Here is a 15,629-nt window from a genome sequence, read left to right as displayed (position 1 = left end):
ACATCTCAAAAAGGAACAAAAAAAGTGAATCAATACAAAATATCTTATTTATTATCAATACAATGCTAACTGCATCATGTGACCCGGTAATAAGGGTGAATCCTGTTACAGGAGTACCAGTTAACACTACACTGTCCTCAGGCCTTGCCCTTTGGCCGTGGGGGAAGGGGAGCTGTTAGGGAGACATTTAATAAAACTGGAGACCTTGTAGTGAATGGGGCCACTGTGGGCTGCTTGCAGTTTTATGATCATACGATCAATAGGGCTCCTGGTACCTACCATAATGTGATCATAAAATTAACAGCGCTAGCTGATCTAAGCAGGAAAATTAGAAAAGGTGGAAAACATTACAAGGGCCTTACAAGGCAACACATGGCACAGAGATTAGAGCCCCCTGCCTCAAGGCTCACGGCTTCATATCCCAGCTATTTCACGAGTCTGCTGTGCCCCTGAGCTACGGCACTGTGCAGCATTTCACCTCCAATAGAAATCCAGCGGCGCAAGCGGGAAGGACGGCGTGAAGAGTGAAGGCCGGCCGGGCAGTGCAGGTGTGTGGCGCTCGTGAGAACGTCCCTCGGGCGGGAGGCTTTACGTTACACCTAACCTGTCCACCCCCCCACTCCACCCCCAACCCAAAATCACTCAGACAGCAAATCTGACTGCAGCTTCATACACGTGCGACATACGATAACGCACTCCGTCTCCCTGCTCAGCTGAAAGACGAGCCACCACTGACATGCTGATGAAAAGCAGCACTGCGCAGAGAAGACTTCAAAGCTTTGAAATGTATCTGCGCAGAGCAGGCACTCTCATTCTTTTATTTCCAATGGCTAGGCTTACATTGTGACCTTGCAGTATCTCCCCCACTCCTCCCCCCCCCCGCAACCCTCTCCCATTTTGGGCACTCGCTCAAACAAAGACCAGGTTTTGGTAGAATAATGATCCAGCAGGGCGAAGTGGAGCACTGCCAGAAACACATCAGGCCAGAGTGAGTTAAAAGCTTCAGTCGGGCGGATCTATACGTCTGTCTGGTAAACGCGTTAAAACTGAAAACAGTTAATGCGGCAAAAAGGGAATCCTGATGCTGATCGGCGAATGATCCTCGTCGTTTCTGTCCCCTTCACACAAGCGGCACAGGCTCAAAGTTCAAACACGACCGCGGCAACGCAAGAACTGCAATTACCCCTGTGGCTCGAGATGTGGTCTGCAGAAAACAAGAGGAAAGAAGCATTGCTGCGCAGCATCATGTGGCTTTGAGAACGTTCTGCTATTCATTTCTGCTGGATGATGATCCCCAACAGGTCTAATTAAAGCTTAAATAACTTTATTTTTATAACCAGATGATACAAAAAGGAGTAAAAATTTAAGTAAACTGTTAGGTCCCCCGAAGAAGACAAGAAATATTTTTTGTACTAATGTGACCAAAAAAAAAAGAAAGAGAGAAAAACACAGTTTCATGTGCATTATGCTACCCACTGCCCATTGCACTTCTGCATCACCATGGATTAAACACAACGCTTCTGTGCATTACACTCTCCACTGTGAATTGTTATTATGGACGTTACACTCTCCAATGTGAATTGTGATTATGCACATTACACCTCTGTGATTTATACTTGTCACAATGCATTACACTCTCCGTGACCATCTTCACACATATTTGGAGATAAGACAGATCAGGGAAAGGGTTGGCATTAAAATGCAGTTCAAATTCCCGTTTTTTTCCATGAAAAGCCAGAACAGGCGGAGTAGGCTTGGTCATTTAATGAGTTCCAGGCTCATTTCCTCACGGTGGCCCAGATGGCCAGTAATTACATGGCTCAGGAGAGGAGATTACAACATGGGCAGAGATGGAGACAGCACAAGAGACAGGGAGACAGAGCGGCACGAAAGAAAGAGATCGGGGGGAGAGACAGACGGAGAGGATGGAAGATGGAAAAGAAGGATGGGTGAAAGGGGAAAACATGGAAAGACAGGCTTTCAGAGATGAAGCAAACTGAGGTAGGGCCTGAGTGATTGGGAACGGCTGATGGGACGTGAGTGTTGAACCACAGCAGGCCTTAGAGAAAGGAGGAGGACCCACAACCAAAAGGGAGGAGAACATTTTCGGAAAGAGGCGGGTCTGAGTTAGATGTAGGCAGGGTACAGGATTACAGGATGGGATGGTGGCATTGAGCAAATATTCACATGGGCATGCAAGGCTGTTTGGAGAGGGAGCCACTGCCTGGGCTGGCAGTATACCGCCTTGATTAGATGCCAGAACTGTAGGATGGCAGAGTGTTTGTATGGGTGTGCCACTGAGATGGATACCAGTGAGCCTTGGGAAAAGGTGACGCCCACAGTGTGTGATGCTTCTGAAGGAAAAGGGGGCCCAATTCAGAATCAGCTGTAGTGGGTGGGTTCTATAAGTGACATTTATTAGAGAACAGTGAAGAGAATACTGTATTCGATTAATAGTGCCTTCACCTGAAAGGCTCAACAGAGACTCTTCCTCGCTGTAATTAGAATGGAAGGCAGAGAGCCAAAATGACATGAAAAATTGGCATCACAAAAAAGGAAAGGTGTACGAGCACCTGTCTATAGACACTGACGCACACACAGGCACACAAAGATTGGCACACACTGATACGCACAGATGCACGTACACACACTACGCAGAGACTAGGGGGAATTCTGTCATTTTGGGCCAATTACAAAACAAATTAGGATTGAAGTGAAACAAATAGGCAGACAAGCACCAGAGGAATCCGAACAATGCGAAACTCCAGAGGACTGGGAACGAATGTAGAAATCTGTGCTGAAGCACACAGCTCTGCCAAACCAGCCATGAAGAGGAGCTGTCATTACATTACAAGAGGAGTCTGGCAAGTTGACAGACGGCAAGCAAAAACGCCACAAAATTTCATATGCACTTCAGACTGTGGCTTTTCCATCGAGAATATTTTTTCAGTCATTGCTTTATAAAGATCCCTTTCCAAGCCTTTGCTTTCCAGTGACTGCTGAGGGCTGAATCTGTGTTGACAGCCAGTCGATGGCCCAGGAGATGCTCTGGAGCCCCGTTTGAGGACGGTGCCGGTAGGCATCATCTGGCAGAGCCAGCATCCACAGAGGGAGCATCTTGGGCCTGACAGAACAGAAGGGCGAGTTTGTGCTGAATAGGCAACTTCCTCTATTACCTTCAGTCCCAGCAGGAAGTTCCTGTGGACTCGCAGACCTGGAATAATGACATCCACCTGGCTCTATCAGCACACTCATTGCACCGTCTCACACACTCTTTCTCCATAAAACACATTCACTCCCGAAACATTTATTATCTCGTATAAACAAAAACACATACAGGCACAGCAACACAAAGTCACCATCTCTCTCAAGGCATTTATGTAGGTTATCCATACGTCAATACACAAGCATCCGCACACTCAAACACAAACCCAGTTACTTTTTCAAAGATAACTACATGTACTTGGCGTACTCCAATCCACACTCAATACCTTGCTGTAACACAGCCGCAACATAAAGTAGCAAATTCAAGAGTCTTTTGCCTTATATTCCATGCCAACTATATTTCCTCATTTAAGAAACGGATTGGTAGTGAATTACTGTCTGAGTGGGAAAAGAGACAAAATTAAGAGGAAGAGGAAATGCATAAACCACGTTTAACAAGATCCATCTGTGAAATGGAAGAGCTCATTACAGCAAGAGCACATTCTGCCATGTAAACCTCAGCAAGGTGTTTACTCAAACACACTGTCAGGGGTAGAATAATTGCCTGCGATGCCACTTACAGAGGAGTCATTTAGCAGATTAGAGGTAGATGTTTCCAGAATACAGAATTCATGAAGGAAAAAGAATAGAGAATTTTGGCCTGTAAGTCCCCTTTAGCACAGTCCAACAAAAACAAGACCTACAGGTCCAAAACCCACCATTTAACCATGCATTTAACCAAAGGGATCCATGCACATACAGAATGAATAAGTACAAAGAAAATTTTAGACGTACAACTGTCATTTTAACACTGACTAACAATTGCAGACTAGAAATATAAAAATTCCAAAAAGCAATGAGAGAGAGAGGGGGGAGGGCAAGAGAGATGGAGAGAGCAAGGAGGAAAAGAGAGAGAGAGAAAGAGAGAGAGAGAGAGAGAGAGAGAGAGAGAAAATGAGCTCTACCATTGTCTTTAATGACTATAATAGGAATCGGACTGTAGACAAATGATAAAAATCCACAGCAGGGCTCCTCCTGCGGTCATGACCTTGAGCACAGAGCGAGGTGTCAGCAGCCAGGACCAGGGGAGAGGCGCTGCTCTGGATTCCCCAGCCCCAGGAGAGGCTCGTCTCTGCGGTGGCAGAACACGCTGCAGGCAAGGGCAAAGGCAGCACACCCAGAGCGCGCCTGCACCACCTGGCAGGCTCTCCCCTTCTGATATTACACCGGCCTCAGCGCACTTTACCGGCACCTCCTGCTGCACTCCGATCCCAGCATCCCTCCATAGAACACGGAGCTCTCTCCTCCACAGAGGGCGCCAGGTGCAGTCATACTGATGGAGGTTTCCGGAATGATCACTGAAGCAGTCCAGCCAAAGCAATCAAAGGTAAAACAGCAGCCTTCAATCTTCAAGTGCATTATCAAACCAAGTACAGCCTGCTATTCAAACTGGTTTGAGAAATAAAGTTGTACATAGAGTTTTTTTATTTTTTTTTTACATTTTACCCACCTTATTTTATTTTTTTTGATCTCAGTATCATTTCTTGTGTGTGTGTGTGTGTGTGTGTGTGTATACCACAGAGTAGGGAAAAAAAAACCTTGAGCAGATGTTGAATTTTTTCCAACATTACACCGCCATCTAGTGGACGACTCAAGCACCATGCTCACATCTATTTGAATCCTAAATCTCATTATTTTAGAGCTTTATAGGAATTTTATAGCCATTTAGAAACACAGCTGTGCGATTCCAATTGAGTATCTACTTATTACTGGACATGTTTGATTTGACTAAATTAAACATAATAATCCTTGTTCATTCTATAATTAATATTCCGCCATCATTTTCTTCTATAAATTAAATAGGCTTGCCATGACTCCACACTCACTCCATTTCAGCAAGGTCACTGTCGGAAGGGAGGTGAGCAGCGGCCAAACCTGCCAATCGATCCTGAAAGTTCAGCCAGAGGCGGAGACAGCAGAGAGGGGGGACATGGGAAACGTCTCATTACCGCTGCTACCAATGGACTCCGAAGCGCTTCCAGCGCCAGACTGAAATGTCACAGTCACATTTCACGCACGCAGCTGCGCTTAATCATGTGTGGGCCAACTGGTCACATGCTCGCTCAGATTACCAGTGGAATAATACACACGAGTCCATCACTCAGTCAGAGCAGCATTAGTGCTGGTCGGCAGATGAACCCCCCAGATTAGGGTTGCTCTGGCCATCATTTCGACGTTTAAATGTGCACCTTTTGAGTCTTGTTTGTTTTGTTTAATCATTGCAGAGAGAACTGAGGCTCTTCTCTCAAGCTGCTCATACTGGGAAGCAGCAGACCTTTTCTTTGCTGCTGAGATTTAATCGGGGGTTTTAGTGGGGGGGGGTATTGAGTGCGTATTGTGGCACTGCACTCATACGGAGCCTAAGGGTTCACACAGTCTCTTTTTACTGGACTTAGAGAGCAGAACCAGGGCTGCATTTAGGACCCACTGCCGTGTAGCTGTTGTAGGGCCAGGACTCTGTGTGTGTGTGTGTGTGTGGGTGCATGTACACGTCTATGTGTCTGTGTGTGTGTGTCTGTGTGTTTATGCGTGCGTGTGTCTGTCTGTCTGTCTGTGTGCATGTGCAAGGGTTTGAATGTGCGTTTTATTCCTGAAACTGAGGTAAGGTAACTTTCCCAAAGGTGTAAGAACATCAGTATCCCTATCAGGATAAAAAAATGCAAGATCCTCAGGTGTGGTGCAGAGGTGCAGAAGCCTCTTTCTGTGCAGTAGTAAGCCCTTGTCCTGCTCTGTGCTATGCTACTGGTGCCTGGAGGATGCCTGCATCTGGAAGAGCATGCTTTTGATGTTGAGAGAAAAGCACAATATACAATGCCTTCACTGTTACAAAAAGCAATGCTCAACAAAGCCAACAGCGCATGCGTTTACTGTTAAGCATTTTCCCACCTAATAAAAAAATTCTTCTGTCCTCACTCCAAAAACACAGCCCAGAAATCCTGGGTGGGATTTAACAACTCATGAAAAAAATCAAGAGAAACTAATCAACCAACAATTCACCAGGACATCAAGAGCATAGAAAAACATTCTTGCTGTTTATGCAAATGTATTCCTGGAACAATTGGGAGGCTTTTCATGGAGCAAGTGGATGATACTCCAGAATTCCAGTCTTTTCATATATTTTACATATTATTCTGACAGCTTGGAGATGAACTCTCTAGTGTAACATCTACACTAATGTGATGTGCAACAGAATACATTTTGACATTGTAATGTTTAATGTCTGTTTAAATGGCACTTTTGACATTTAAAAGATTCAGATTTTTTCCCAAGTGTTTTTCTGCGGGTTTGCTCAAGTCACTAACTGAAGAAGATGTACAGATTCTGCATAAAGGTCAAAGCAAAGGTTCCCTGAGGTCAGGTCAGAATAAGCAATGGCAATCCACTTATGCAGAAGGGTCTTGACTGAACTCATCATTATATCATCGCATTCCTCTTTCCTTCCCTCAGGTTACAGTGATGATTTCATTCTTAATGTTAGGTTTAATTACATCTGAAGATTTAAACGAAAGGTCAGTCAAGTTTGTCTAAATTCTATTTACATCTACTAAATCTACTAAAATAAGGACCAGTGATGGTAAGCAACATGATCAAATCATATGTTGATTTGCTACCGGGAAAACTAGAAAAGACACAGGGATATTTGTACTAAAAGAATGATATCTATATTACCTCAATTAGTTCAATTCCAGCCATTACAAACAAACATTACATTCACCACAACAGTGACTACCCAGTGAGAGAAGCCCCTCATGGAGAGTTGTAGGACCCCTAGGACAAGAATCTACCTGTGCTTGCCTATGTACCTGCGCTGTCCACTTTATGTACAGTAGCCAGACAAGAAATAGATGGGTCCCCATAAAGACCATGCATTATCTATGAAAATAAGCCACAAAAGATCCCTGACTCTGACTAAGCCTGTTCCGAATATGCTGTTTGAAGTCTACCATTGTTCATTTCTGTCAGATTATTGGCAGGGAATGCTACCTAGTAAAAGGTGGAGTAGTAATTCTTATGGTTGGACTTGTCTGTCTACTGCAGGTATCTCCAACTGTGTCTCACTGGCAGGTTATTCTACTGCAATCACTGAGCTGATGGAGGTGGAGTTAACAAAGGCACCGACTCTGAAGTGTGTAATGAGTGGACGGCAGTGACTGTATGTGGAAGGGTAGGGGAGGGCAGTGACTGCGTATGGAAGAGGAGGCCAGTGACTGTATGGGACTGAGTGAAGTTATGCTACATGAAGAGAGGGGCACTGTGCCTCTATATGGAAAGAGAAGTAAGGAGTAGTGATCCTGGCTATGGAGTGGGAGAGCTGTGACTGTAGATCTGGCTGGAGAGCTGGTAATAGAGCGGCATTGTGTTACAGTAGAGTTACAGTAGAGGTCACTTTGAATGAGCTCATCCCAGCCCTAAACAGTAGTGCGTGTTTATCGCATTTGCCCCCCCAAAATATTTTTCACTTTCAAATACCGCTCACTGCATAACTTCAGGTCCCAGCTCAGAGCAGATTTTGCCCCCTCATCCAACTGTCCTATTAAATCTGTTTTACAGCATCATAAATATATTTTAAGTACCCGTGCGTGTGCACGTATCAAATGTGAATTTGAGAAAGGTAGGGTCTACCATTCACAGACATCTTAGTCAACTCCGCTCTTCTGTTCTGGTCAAAATCTCTGAGATGGCTGTGACTGCCGTGACTACTGAACAGTAATAGCAGTCAGAGCTGCAAGACGAGGTCTACCAGTGTTAAATATGACACCCCCCCCCCCCCCCCCCGCATGCCCACAAACGTACACACACACACTCCCACAAGGCGTGCACACACAAGTTTTCAGTCCAAAAAACTCCAAAAGGCATTCACCACTCATGAGAGAGGGATACAGATAAAGTGTCCAATCACCATCGTCCTCCTCCTCCTCCTTCTCTCTCTCTCTCTTTCTCTCAAACACGCACACACGATTCATGCAGTCCGCTCATACATTAATACAGACACTCATGTCAATGCACAGACACAGATGCATGCAACGCAAAAGGACACACATACTATCACTTATTCATTCAGTCGACTCTTCCACACGCCAACGCATGCACAGATGTACACGGACAGACACACAGATGTGTGTGCACACACACACACACACACACACACTTCCAGTCTCTTTACACGCATTCCTTTAGCCCATTCACAGAGCACACCCAGGCTACTGGACTTCTGGCCAGAGCTCTTGTTCCTTCCGGCCATCCAGCGAAAACACATCACTTCTCTAAAAAAAGGCATCTAACACAGCACAGCAAGCCTTTCCTCCATTATTCAGCTCATTTCCCTGTTCAATTGCTCTTCTGATCTTTCTACAGCAACCGAACTGAAGCCACCCCAAGGGTGAATACTGTTCGAAAATCAATGTGACGCAGACGGAGGGATTGTTCAGTTCTTGTCCTCTCAAGACTGAGTCATGGTTGTTTCTCGAAGTGTTCTCCAGAAGGCGAGCTGGGAGAGCTTTCCTGTCTTTCTCCTGCTCCCTCCTCAGCTCTTCCTACTGTATTCACTGCTTATTTAACATGGACGGGAGATGTTTATAGAAGTTCGGCTAAACACAGACAGGCCAAATCGCTTTTGTTAATAATAAATAATATAAACAGTTCAAGCAAAGCTTGCTGGGAAATCTCTCTGTACTTGTCCTACATTCCGAACACTAACAAGACCTAGGCCCACCGACGTCTCCGTGCCGCTTCCAGCTCGGCTTCCTTTTCAGAAGAAACGGTGACGCTAAAGAGGACAGCAGCAGGCTTTATGGCGGAAAACGAGCAAAGTCCCCGAAGGTCAAAATTCAGACCGCTGAAGGAACTCAGCACAGCACAGCCATTTACAATCCATGCAATAAATAATGAGATAAGCAGCCATTTTCCTCAGAAGCAAACGGCTGAAAGTCACTCAGTCATGCCCTGAAGCAGCATCTCCCTGCACATTCGATGCTTGTTTGTATTTTGTGCTGCTCTTTGCTCCTCTGAGCCCTGAATTGGCTTATCTGAAAATCTTCCCCGAATGTTCTCACTAAGCTCCATCGCTTTTGTTCCCAGGGTCTACAGCCATCAGAAAGCTATAATTCACCCGACAGCTGCACAGGAAGGACCTACAAGCAGAACGCAACACTGCCGATGCCGAATGCAGAGCGCTCATGACAGAGGCTGTAATCGCACCTTCATGACGGTACAGCTCCCCATGACAGCACCTTCATGAGATCCCCTGTAACAGCCCCCTCGAGACAGAACTGCCCCCTGCAAAATTATACTATTCAAAATGTAATGCCCTCTGGAACACCACCTTCATCACTGAGAATTTGGTTAAAAGAACTGCCCCTCATAACACCATCAGAGGAACTGGCCCACAGTGTACGAGTAGCAGGTAGTTTAGAGGAGGAGCCTGGGAGCATGACATCACTCTGAAGCTGTCGCTAGCAGAGCTGAGGTCCCTCCTCTCTGCATCATCTCTGCACAGAGACTCTAGAACTTGAGTCCAATTCGGACAGCAGAAACACAAATAATGAGAATACAGCAGCCTTTATACCCAGAACGGAACCCTCTCTCCATCCACTAAAGCAGATAGCCTGCACATAACTGGTTTGTATGCACACAATAGGTCATATAGTGTAGTTTTGCAGTGCTGGGCATGTTTGAAAGGTTATGAATCATAACTTTTCCAATCACATTGGATCTGATTAAGAGAAAAGTAAGCACAAAGATCCGTTTCAGCTGTCCAGTGCTTGATACATTTTGTGCTGGGTTCCAACACCTACTGTCAAGTGTTAAAGCAGTAATTTTTACTGGGTAAAGTATTAAAGAGATGGTTTTTAAAACAACTTCCCAATATCTGTTTATATCAGACTACACATCAGACTGCAGCAAACACAGATGTCAAATATACTCTGGAGCATACAGTAGGCCTACCCAGATACTGGAATCAGTAGGACTTAATTAGGAAGCCATAGCAACTCTAATGCAAAGTACGTTAAATCGCATGTATGGGTTAAAACAATATACAGTATCTTATTTAACCAGATTTGTAGCCATTCAACAACAACAATGGCTGGACCGCTGCTGAATGGGATTCTAATGACTTGTGCACTTTCTATTGTGGGGATTACAAAAAAGGACGACAGGAATTATAGATCAAACGTAGCCTACAGGAGATAATTCATTAGTTAAACAACTGATTACAATAACTATATGTAATCGCAAGTGTTTTTGTCCGAAATGGCTCATTCAGTTGCCAAACCGTGTTTCAAATTACACTTCCGTTCAAATCTATGAAGCATGAATCAGTTTTTGAACCAGGCATCTACTGCAGATTCTACAGAACCTGCGGCTCGTCAGCTCATATAAGGAAATTAGCAGAGAAACATTCCTGCAATGCAAAATTTGCTCACCAGTTGTTGAAACTCCCTGCATCTCGGCGACAGTTGTTGCGCTCTGGTGAAAGTACTCCTTCCAGCGCAGGACTGGCCGAGAAAAGCTCAAACGAGAAGCCCTGCACAGTTTACTGCTTCCCAGAACCAACTCAAAAGAAGGAGTAGCCCGACTTCAAAGTCCACTTTTTCTCTTCTTGTTGCCAACTTCAGTCCCCACTACGGATTCTAATGAGTACATCGCGTTTTGAATAACGCTTATCTCTCATGGAGGGAGCTGTCTTTCCCCTGGGCCACTTTCTTTCTTTCATTTGTGCATTGATCCATTCACTTCTCCCGGCTCCGTCCTCCTTCCTTTCGTCAAACTGTTTTAGCAGTGTGCAGAGGGAAACTGCATTCTGCGCGTACATCGGCGCGCGCTCCCGAGATCACAGAGCACACCTTCCACTAGTTTTATTTTTCCTTCCCAAAACGTTCCGAAATGTTTTCGCCTTTTGGACTACTGTTTAAAAAGTATTTTCCCAAATGCATCGGATGCTTGCTGTTAATTTGTGTTTATTTTTAATGCGTTTTTTCTCCCAAAAAGTGTTTTAAATGTAGGTCGTCTACACTTGGCAAAAGCACCTGGTCCACGTTGACCAGAGTCGACAAATAAAAGAATCTACAATTTGATGGTAAAGGGAGTTTTAGATTTGTGTCTGATACTGCGCAATTAGCCTATAACATACCAGCCAAGGTCAGGTTTGGCTAAAAGCCATAGTGCACCGAAATCATTTAAAAATAAAATCAAAACATGTAACGAGGGGAAATTGTACCGGTTTGAGTAAACCCTGACCTATCATGCCCTGTTTTCAGCAGTTATCTTGTCAGAAACCATCAGATCTCACAATTATAAATGTCACTTATATCACGAAGATGTAAACTCTACCTGCACTAGCTAGATGTAGGCTATTTTCGCTTCAGTTCTCGGAACTAAATTAAAAGAATTACATTTATTTTTGGATGTGTCTTTGCAATGCATTCTGACAGTAGCTTGCTCTACTATTGGTAGAAATAACATAACGCAAATATCTTGTGGCATAGCTGTCTTCATGCGGCATTGTCTTGTCAGTTGTCAGTGTCATATTTGTATAGAAAATTGGGGCGTAAGATTCAATGTAGGCTATTAAACGGACCATGTCACATGATGCATCACTATTATTGCATTAGCTGTGCGTTTATACTTTTTTATTAGACGAAACACAGACTACTAGTTTTTCACGTGGAAGGTGCTTACGAATCGATGCACTGTCAATGCAGTTTCAGCCATGATATTCGTAAATGCACGATCTAAATTGGCATGGGCCCTGGACTTAACAGGCTACTGACAGTAAATTAACCTATTTGCTATAAATGCAATAATGACCGCAGTTACTTAACTTTAATTGATTTAATGTGCTAATACTGGGTTATGCCTACAGATTGTATCAAATTATGAAGGATAAAACAGTGGCATTTCCATTGCTTGGGACGGAGTTGTTCGTATGTCGTAGATCATCACTGGAATACTCGTGCTTGTAGGCTTGTGTGGATCATCAACACCAGGGATACTGATCGCGAAGGAAAGACATGCATGGTTATGCAAACTTTTTATTTAAAATGTTATATTACTGACACGTGTGCATTACCACAATAGGACTATGCAAATAGAATAGGCCGTAAATGTTCGTCAAACATTATTTTGTGGCGTTTTAAAGTGAATAGTCTACACACCAGTGTTGGTGTGTGATATAACCTACTACGCCATAAGGTAGGCTAGTCTATAGGTAGCCTACAGTAGCATGGAATTCAATTAGTAATAGAATTTGATTTGCGTTATTTTGGTTACGACGTCGAATACCCACGCCTGAATAAAACATGGCAGTTTTCAATTTCAGCTATAGCCTACACCAGTTTTCTTTCAGACAAATTTGCCATAAATAGGGCGGGGAGATGGCACGCTTCGGTGATGATTCCGCTGGTTAGGCCTTGCTTTTCTAAAGGGCGCTCTATTAACGCCGACCGCTGTATAATGAGTGGGAGGTCGCTGCTGCCTTTCTTTTTCTCAGCCTCTTTGTCAACACGGACACGCACAATTCCCTCCTTTACTGCTACATGAATTCACGCGTTTCCCGTCTACCTTAAATCAGGAAAGGTTTGCCTCGTACACCTCCGATTGACCTTAACTACTTCATGCCTGGCAGCTATAGTCCCTCCTTTAACCTCATTTTCTGACAAGGGGACCAAAGTACTTCTCCAGTGGCCAGTCTAAAAATATACAGGTAGTGAACAGGAATGGAGAGACAAATATCAAATTATTTAACATGCCGTTGGACCACCACATGTGGCCATTATGGTCTGTTTGTACATCCTGAATTCTGCTGGGGGAATATGACACTGCTCTTCCCCAATAAATTCAGTTATCTCATGCTATTGATGGAAAAGTAAGATGTAAAATTCTGTCTTGACTGTTGTTCCAGAGTATCCCATAAAAGTGAATGAGAAGGCCATGACATGTGGATAACTTTGGTATCATGCTCCTTAATCCATTGGTTGAATACTTGTGTTCTTTAGACATGGACATTGTCATCTTGAAAGACACCCCTTGTGACAAAAAGGAGATGCTTTAATATGTGGTGAACATGATCACTGACTGTAATGATTGCCAGCAACCTTACCATTTAAGGGTTTGAGTGCCTGTACTATTACTATTATTAAAGGTGTCCCACACCATTATGGATTCCATCATTTACCATGTTGGAATCGTGTTGTTTTTTCCCCCACTCCCTGTGTTGCCCCTGATAAATGCATCACATAAATGCATTTAATACCTCCAAAATATAGCTTTGACAATATTATACTGGTGAGTGTCAGGTATAGACACACCCCTTTGAATATCCAAGTACTACGGCAGAGCAAGTTACTAAAACAGTTATTTACAGTCATAAAGTTTCATCAAGGAGCTTTTGGTAATGTTACGGAGAGTGAAAGGGACTGTGTCACAACATTTTCCATCAAAGGGCAGTCATGTTTTGTTCATTTTAATTGTTGTCTACTGCATCCTTTAAAACCATAAGAGGTGTTTTTAAAGCTTGCATAATAATGAAAAAAAATTGTCCACCGTCAAAAACATAACTCTGGTTTTCCGGTTTGCAATGTTATGTCCTCGGACACACCTCCCTCTGTAGTGGCCTGAGGGCTTATGGCCTGTTTCAGGCGGAGCTCTTGCTCATCTCTTTTGAAGGAGCAGTCAGTCAGGTCCCATACTGAGGTGGAGCTGGAGAACCAGAAACAGGGACTTTGGCCAGCTCCAAATGTCCTTGACTCCCTAGGGATTCTGGGATTCAGTCAAAGAGCCTAGAACACTAAACACCATTTACTGAAAGGAAAGAGGGAGGGAGAGAAGAAAACGCAAGAGGGGGGAGAAGGGAGAGAGAAGGGGGCAGGGGGAGGAAGTCATGGTGCATGAGGAATGGAAGGGGGGAAATAGCCAGTCTATTTTTCAGTCACAGTACATTCAGTAAAATCTATTTATTCCAGTGTTTCAAATCTAAGAATAAGGCACAACATACTGTGTAATAAATATTAATACTTTCTGGCAGTTGATTGTCTTGTTGGTTGTTACACACAGGATCCATAATATATACCATCATCTGAATTTTTAATGGGTCTTTAATGGTCAACTATGTCGTCAAATTTTCAATTAAGTAATGAAGTCAATCTGAATTGTTTTTCTTTTTGGAAATCCAAATTGGGGGGAGATGTCCACTGAAGTAACAATAGTAAGTAACAAAGTAACAATTAGTCTGAGTCAGAACACACTCTTGTCTATTCTCTGACTGGCTCATTGGACACAGGCCTTAGGACTGAGAACATGTCATACTCAACCAGCTCTCACAGGGCTTTGTATACACAGAAATGACTGTTTCCTGACCTTGATAGGGACAGACCTGTGATCTTACCTCGCTGGTAGTTCATGCCATTCTGTGAATCGACAAAAGCAGGGGATGGCAGCACTGGTGTACTTTTGACCACCTGACACAATTTCCTTGAGGGCATTCATGGGTTATGGCTGTCATGTGACAAGCAGTACTGGAAGAGAGGCCTCTTTGTGTGTACTGTTCCAGACTCATCTTCCCAAAGACACAAAGATTCCATGCTCCCCCTCGAGACAGGGACCTCTCCACGTCCAACACATGGAAATGCAGACATGTAAACCATATGGGACAGTGTGGCAAATAAGGCTCCACTGGAAGAAAAACAGATGGAAGACGCGTGCTCCCTGCTCCAAGGGCAGGGTGTATGGAAGCACACAATATATGGGCAAGATGGTTAGACTGTAAGATCTGGAAGTGGTTGTGGTATATTACATTTTAGACCAATAAGAGATGTGAATTTAGATAATAAATATAAGTAAAATTTAAAGTTTGTCTTCAAGACACATGAATAGCAAATAGGGAAACACACACAATTGACTCTGCAAATTCTAGACTGTTCAGTTAGTCAAGAAGTAAACGGTAGTGGGAGTAACAAAAAAGAGTGCATCCGTGTAGAGCTGGTGGTGATAAAATAAAGCTTTTCATCTTTCATTGTTGACTTGGAGTTATTGATTTAAAAAAAAAAATCCATGAAAGCAGTCACACATCAAACACAGGTATTATTGGGCTTTTTGGTAGCACATCCTATTAAGGCACTGGTGAGTGTAATCACATGCCCCACTGTGTGAATGGAATCCTCAATCTGCCAGTAGCAACTGTGGGCAGGCGAGCCGCAGGGCAGCTTGTAATTGGCTGTAGTGTGCCACCCAGAGTGGAAGAGATTCAATCGGCTGAGTGACTAGTCTGGTCCATCAGGAGCTTAATGGAGCATGCGCATTATGTGTGTTCATGCAGCATGACTAGTGGACAGCAGAAAGGGAGTGACTGTTGGCAACACAAGCACTGG

The 15,629-nt window shown here is 43.9% G+C and overlaps 1 protein-coding gene across 1 annotated transcript in view; it reads right to left on the bottom strand.

The window, feature by feature from the left end:
• The window catches only part of fgd (faciogenital dysplasia), a 55,414-nt gene extending 44,379 nt beyond the window's left edge, over window positions 1–11,035 (bottom strand). The window contains exon 1 of the mRNA XM_035382332.1: window positions 10,689–11,035. Coding sequence (XP_035238223.1) covers window positions 10,689–10,710 — 22 coding nt within the window. The 5' untranslated portion in view covers window positions 10,711–11,035. The remainder of the gene's footprint in view (window positions 1–10,688) is intronic.
• Between the last annotated feature and the right edge of the window lie 4,594 nt (window positions 11,036–15,629).

The sequence above is a fragment of the Anguilla anguilla genome, chromosome 11 (assembly GCF_013347855.1).
Source record: "Anguilla anguilla isolate fAngAng1 chromosome 11, fAngAng1.pri, whole genome shotgun sequence".
NCBI classification, from domain to species: Eukaryota; Metazoa; Chordata; class Actinopteri; order Anguilliformes; family Anguillidae; genus Anguilla; species Anguilla anguilla.
Note: the sequence above shows the minus strand (reverse complement) of the source record. Positions and strands in the feature narration are given on the sequence as shown.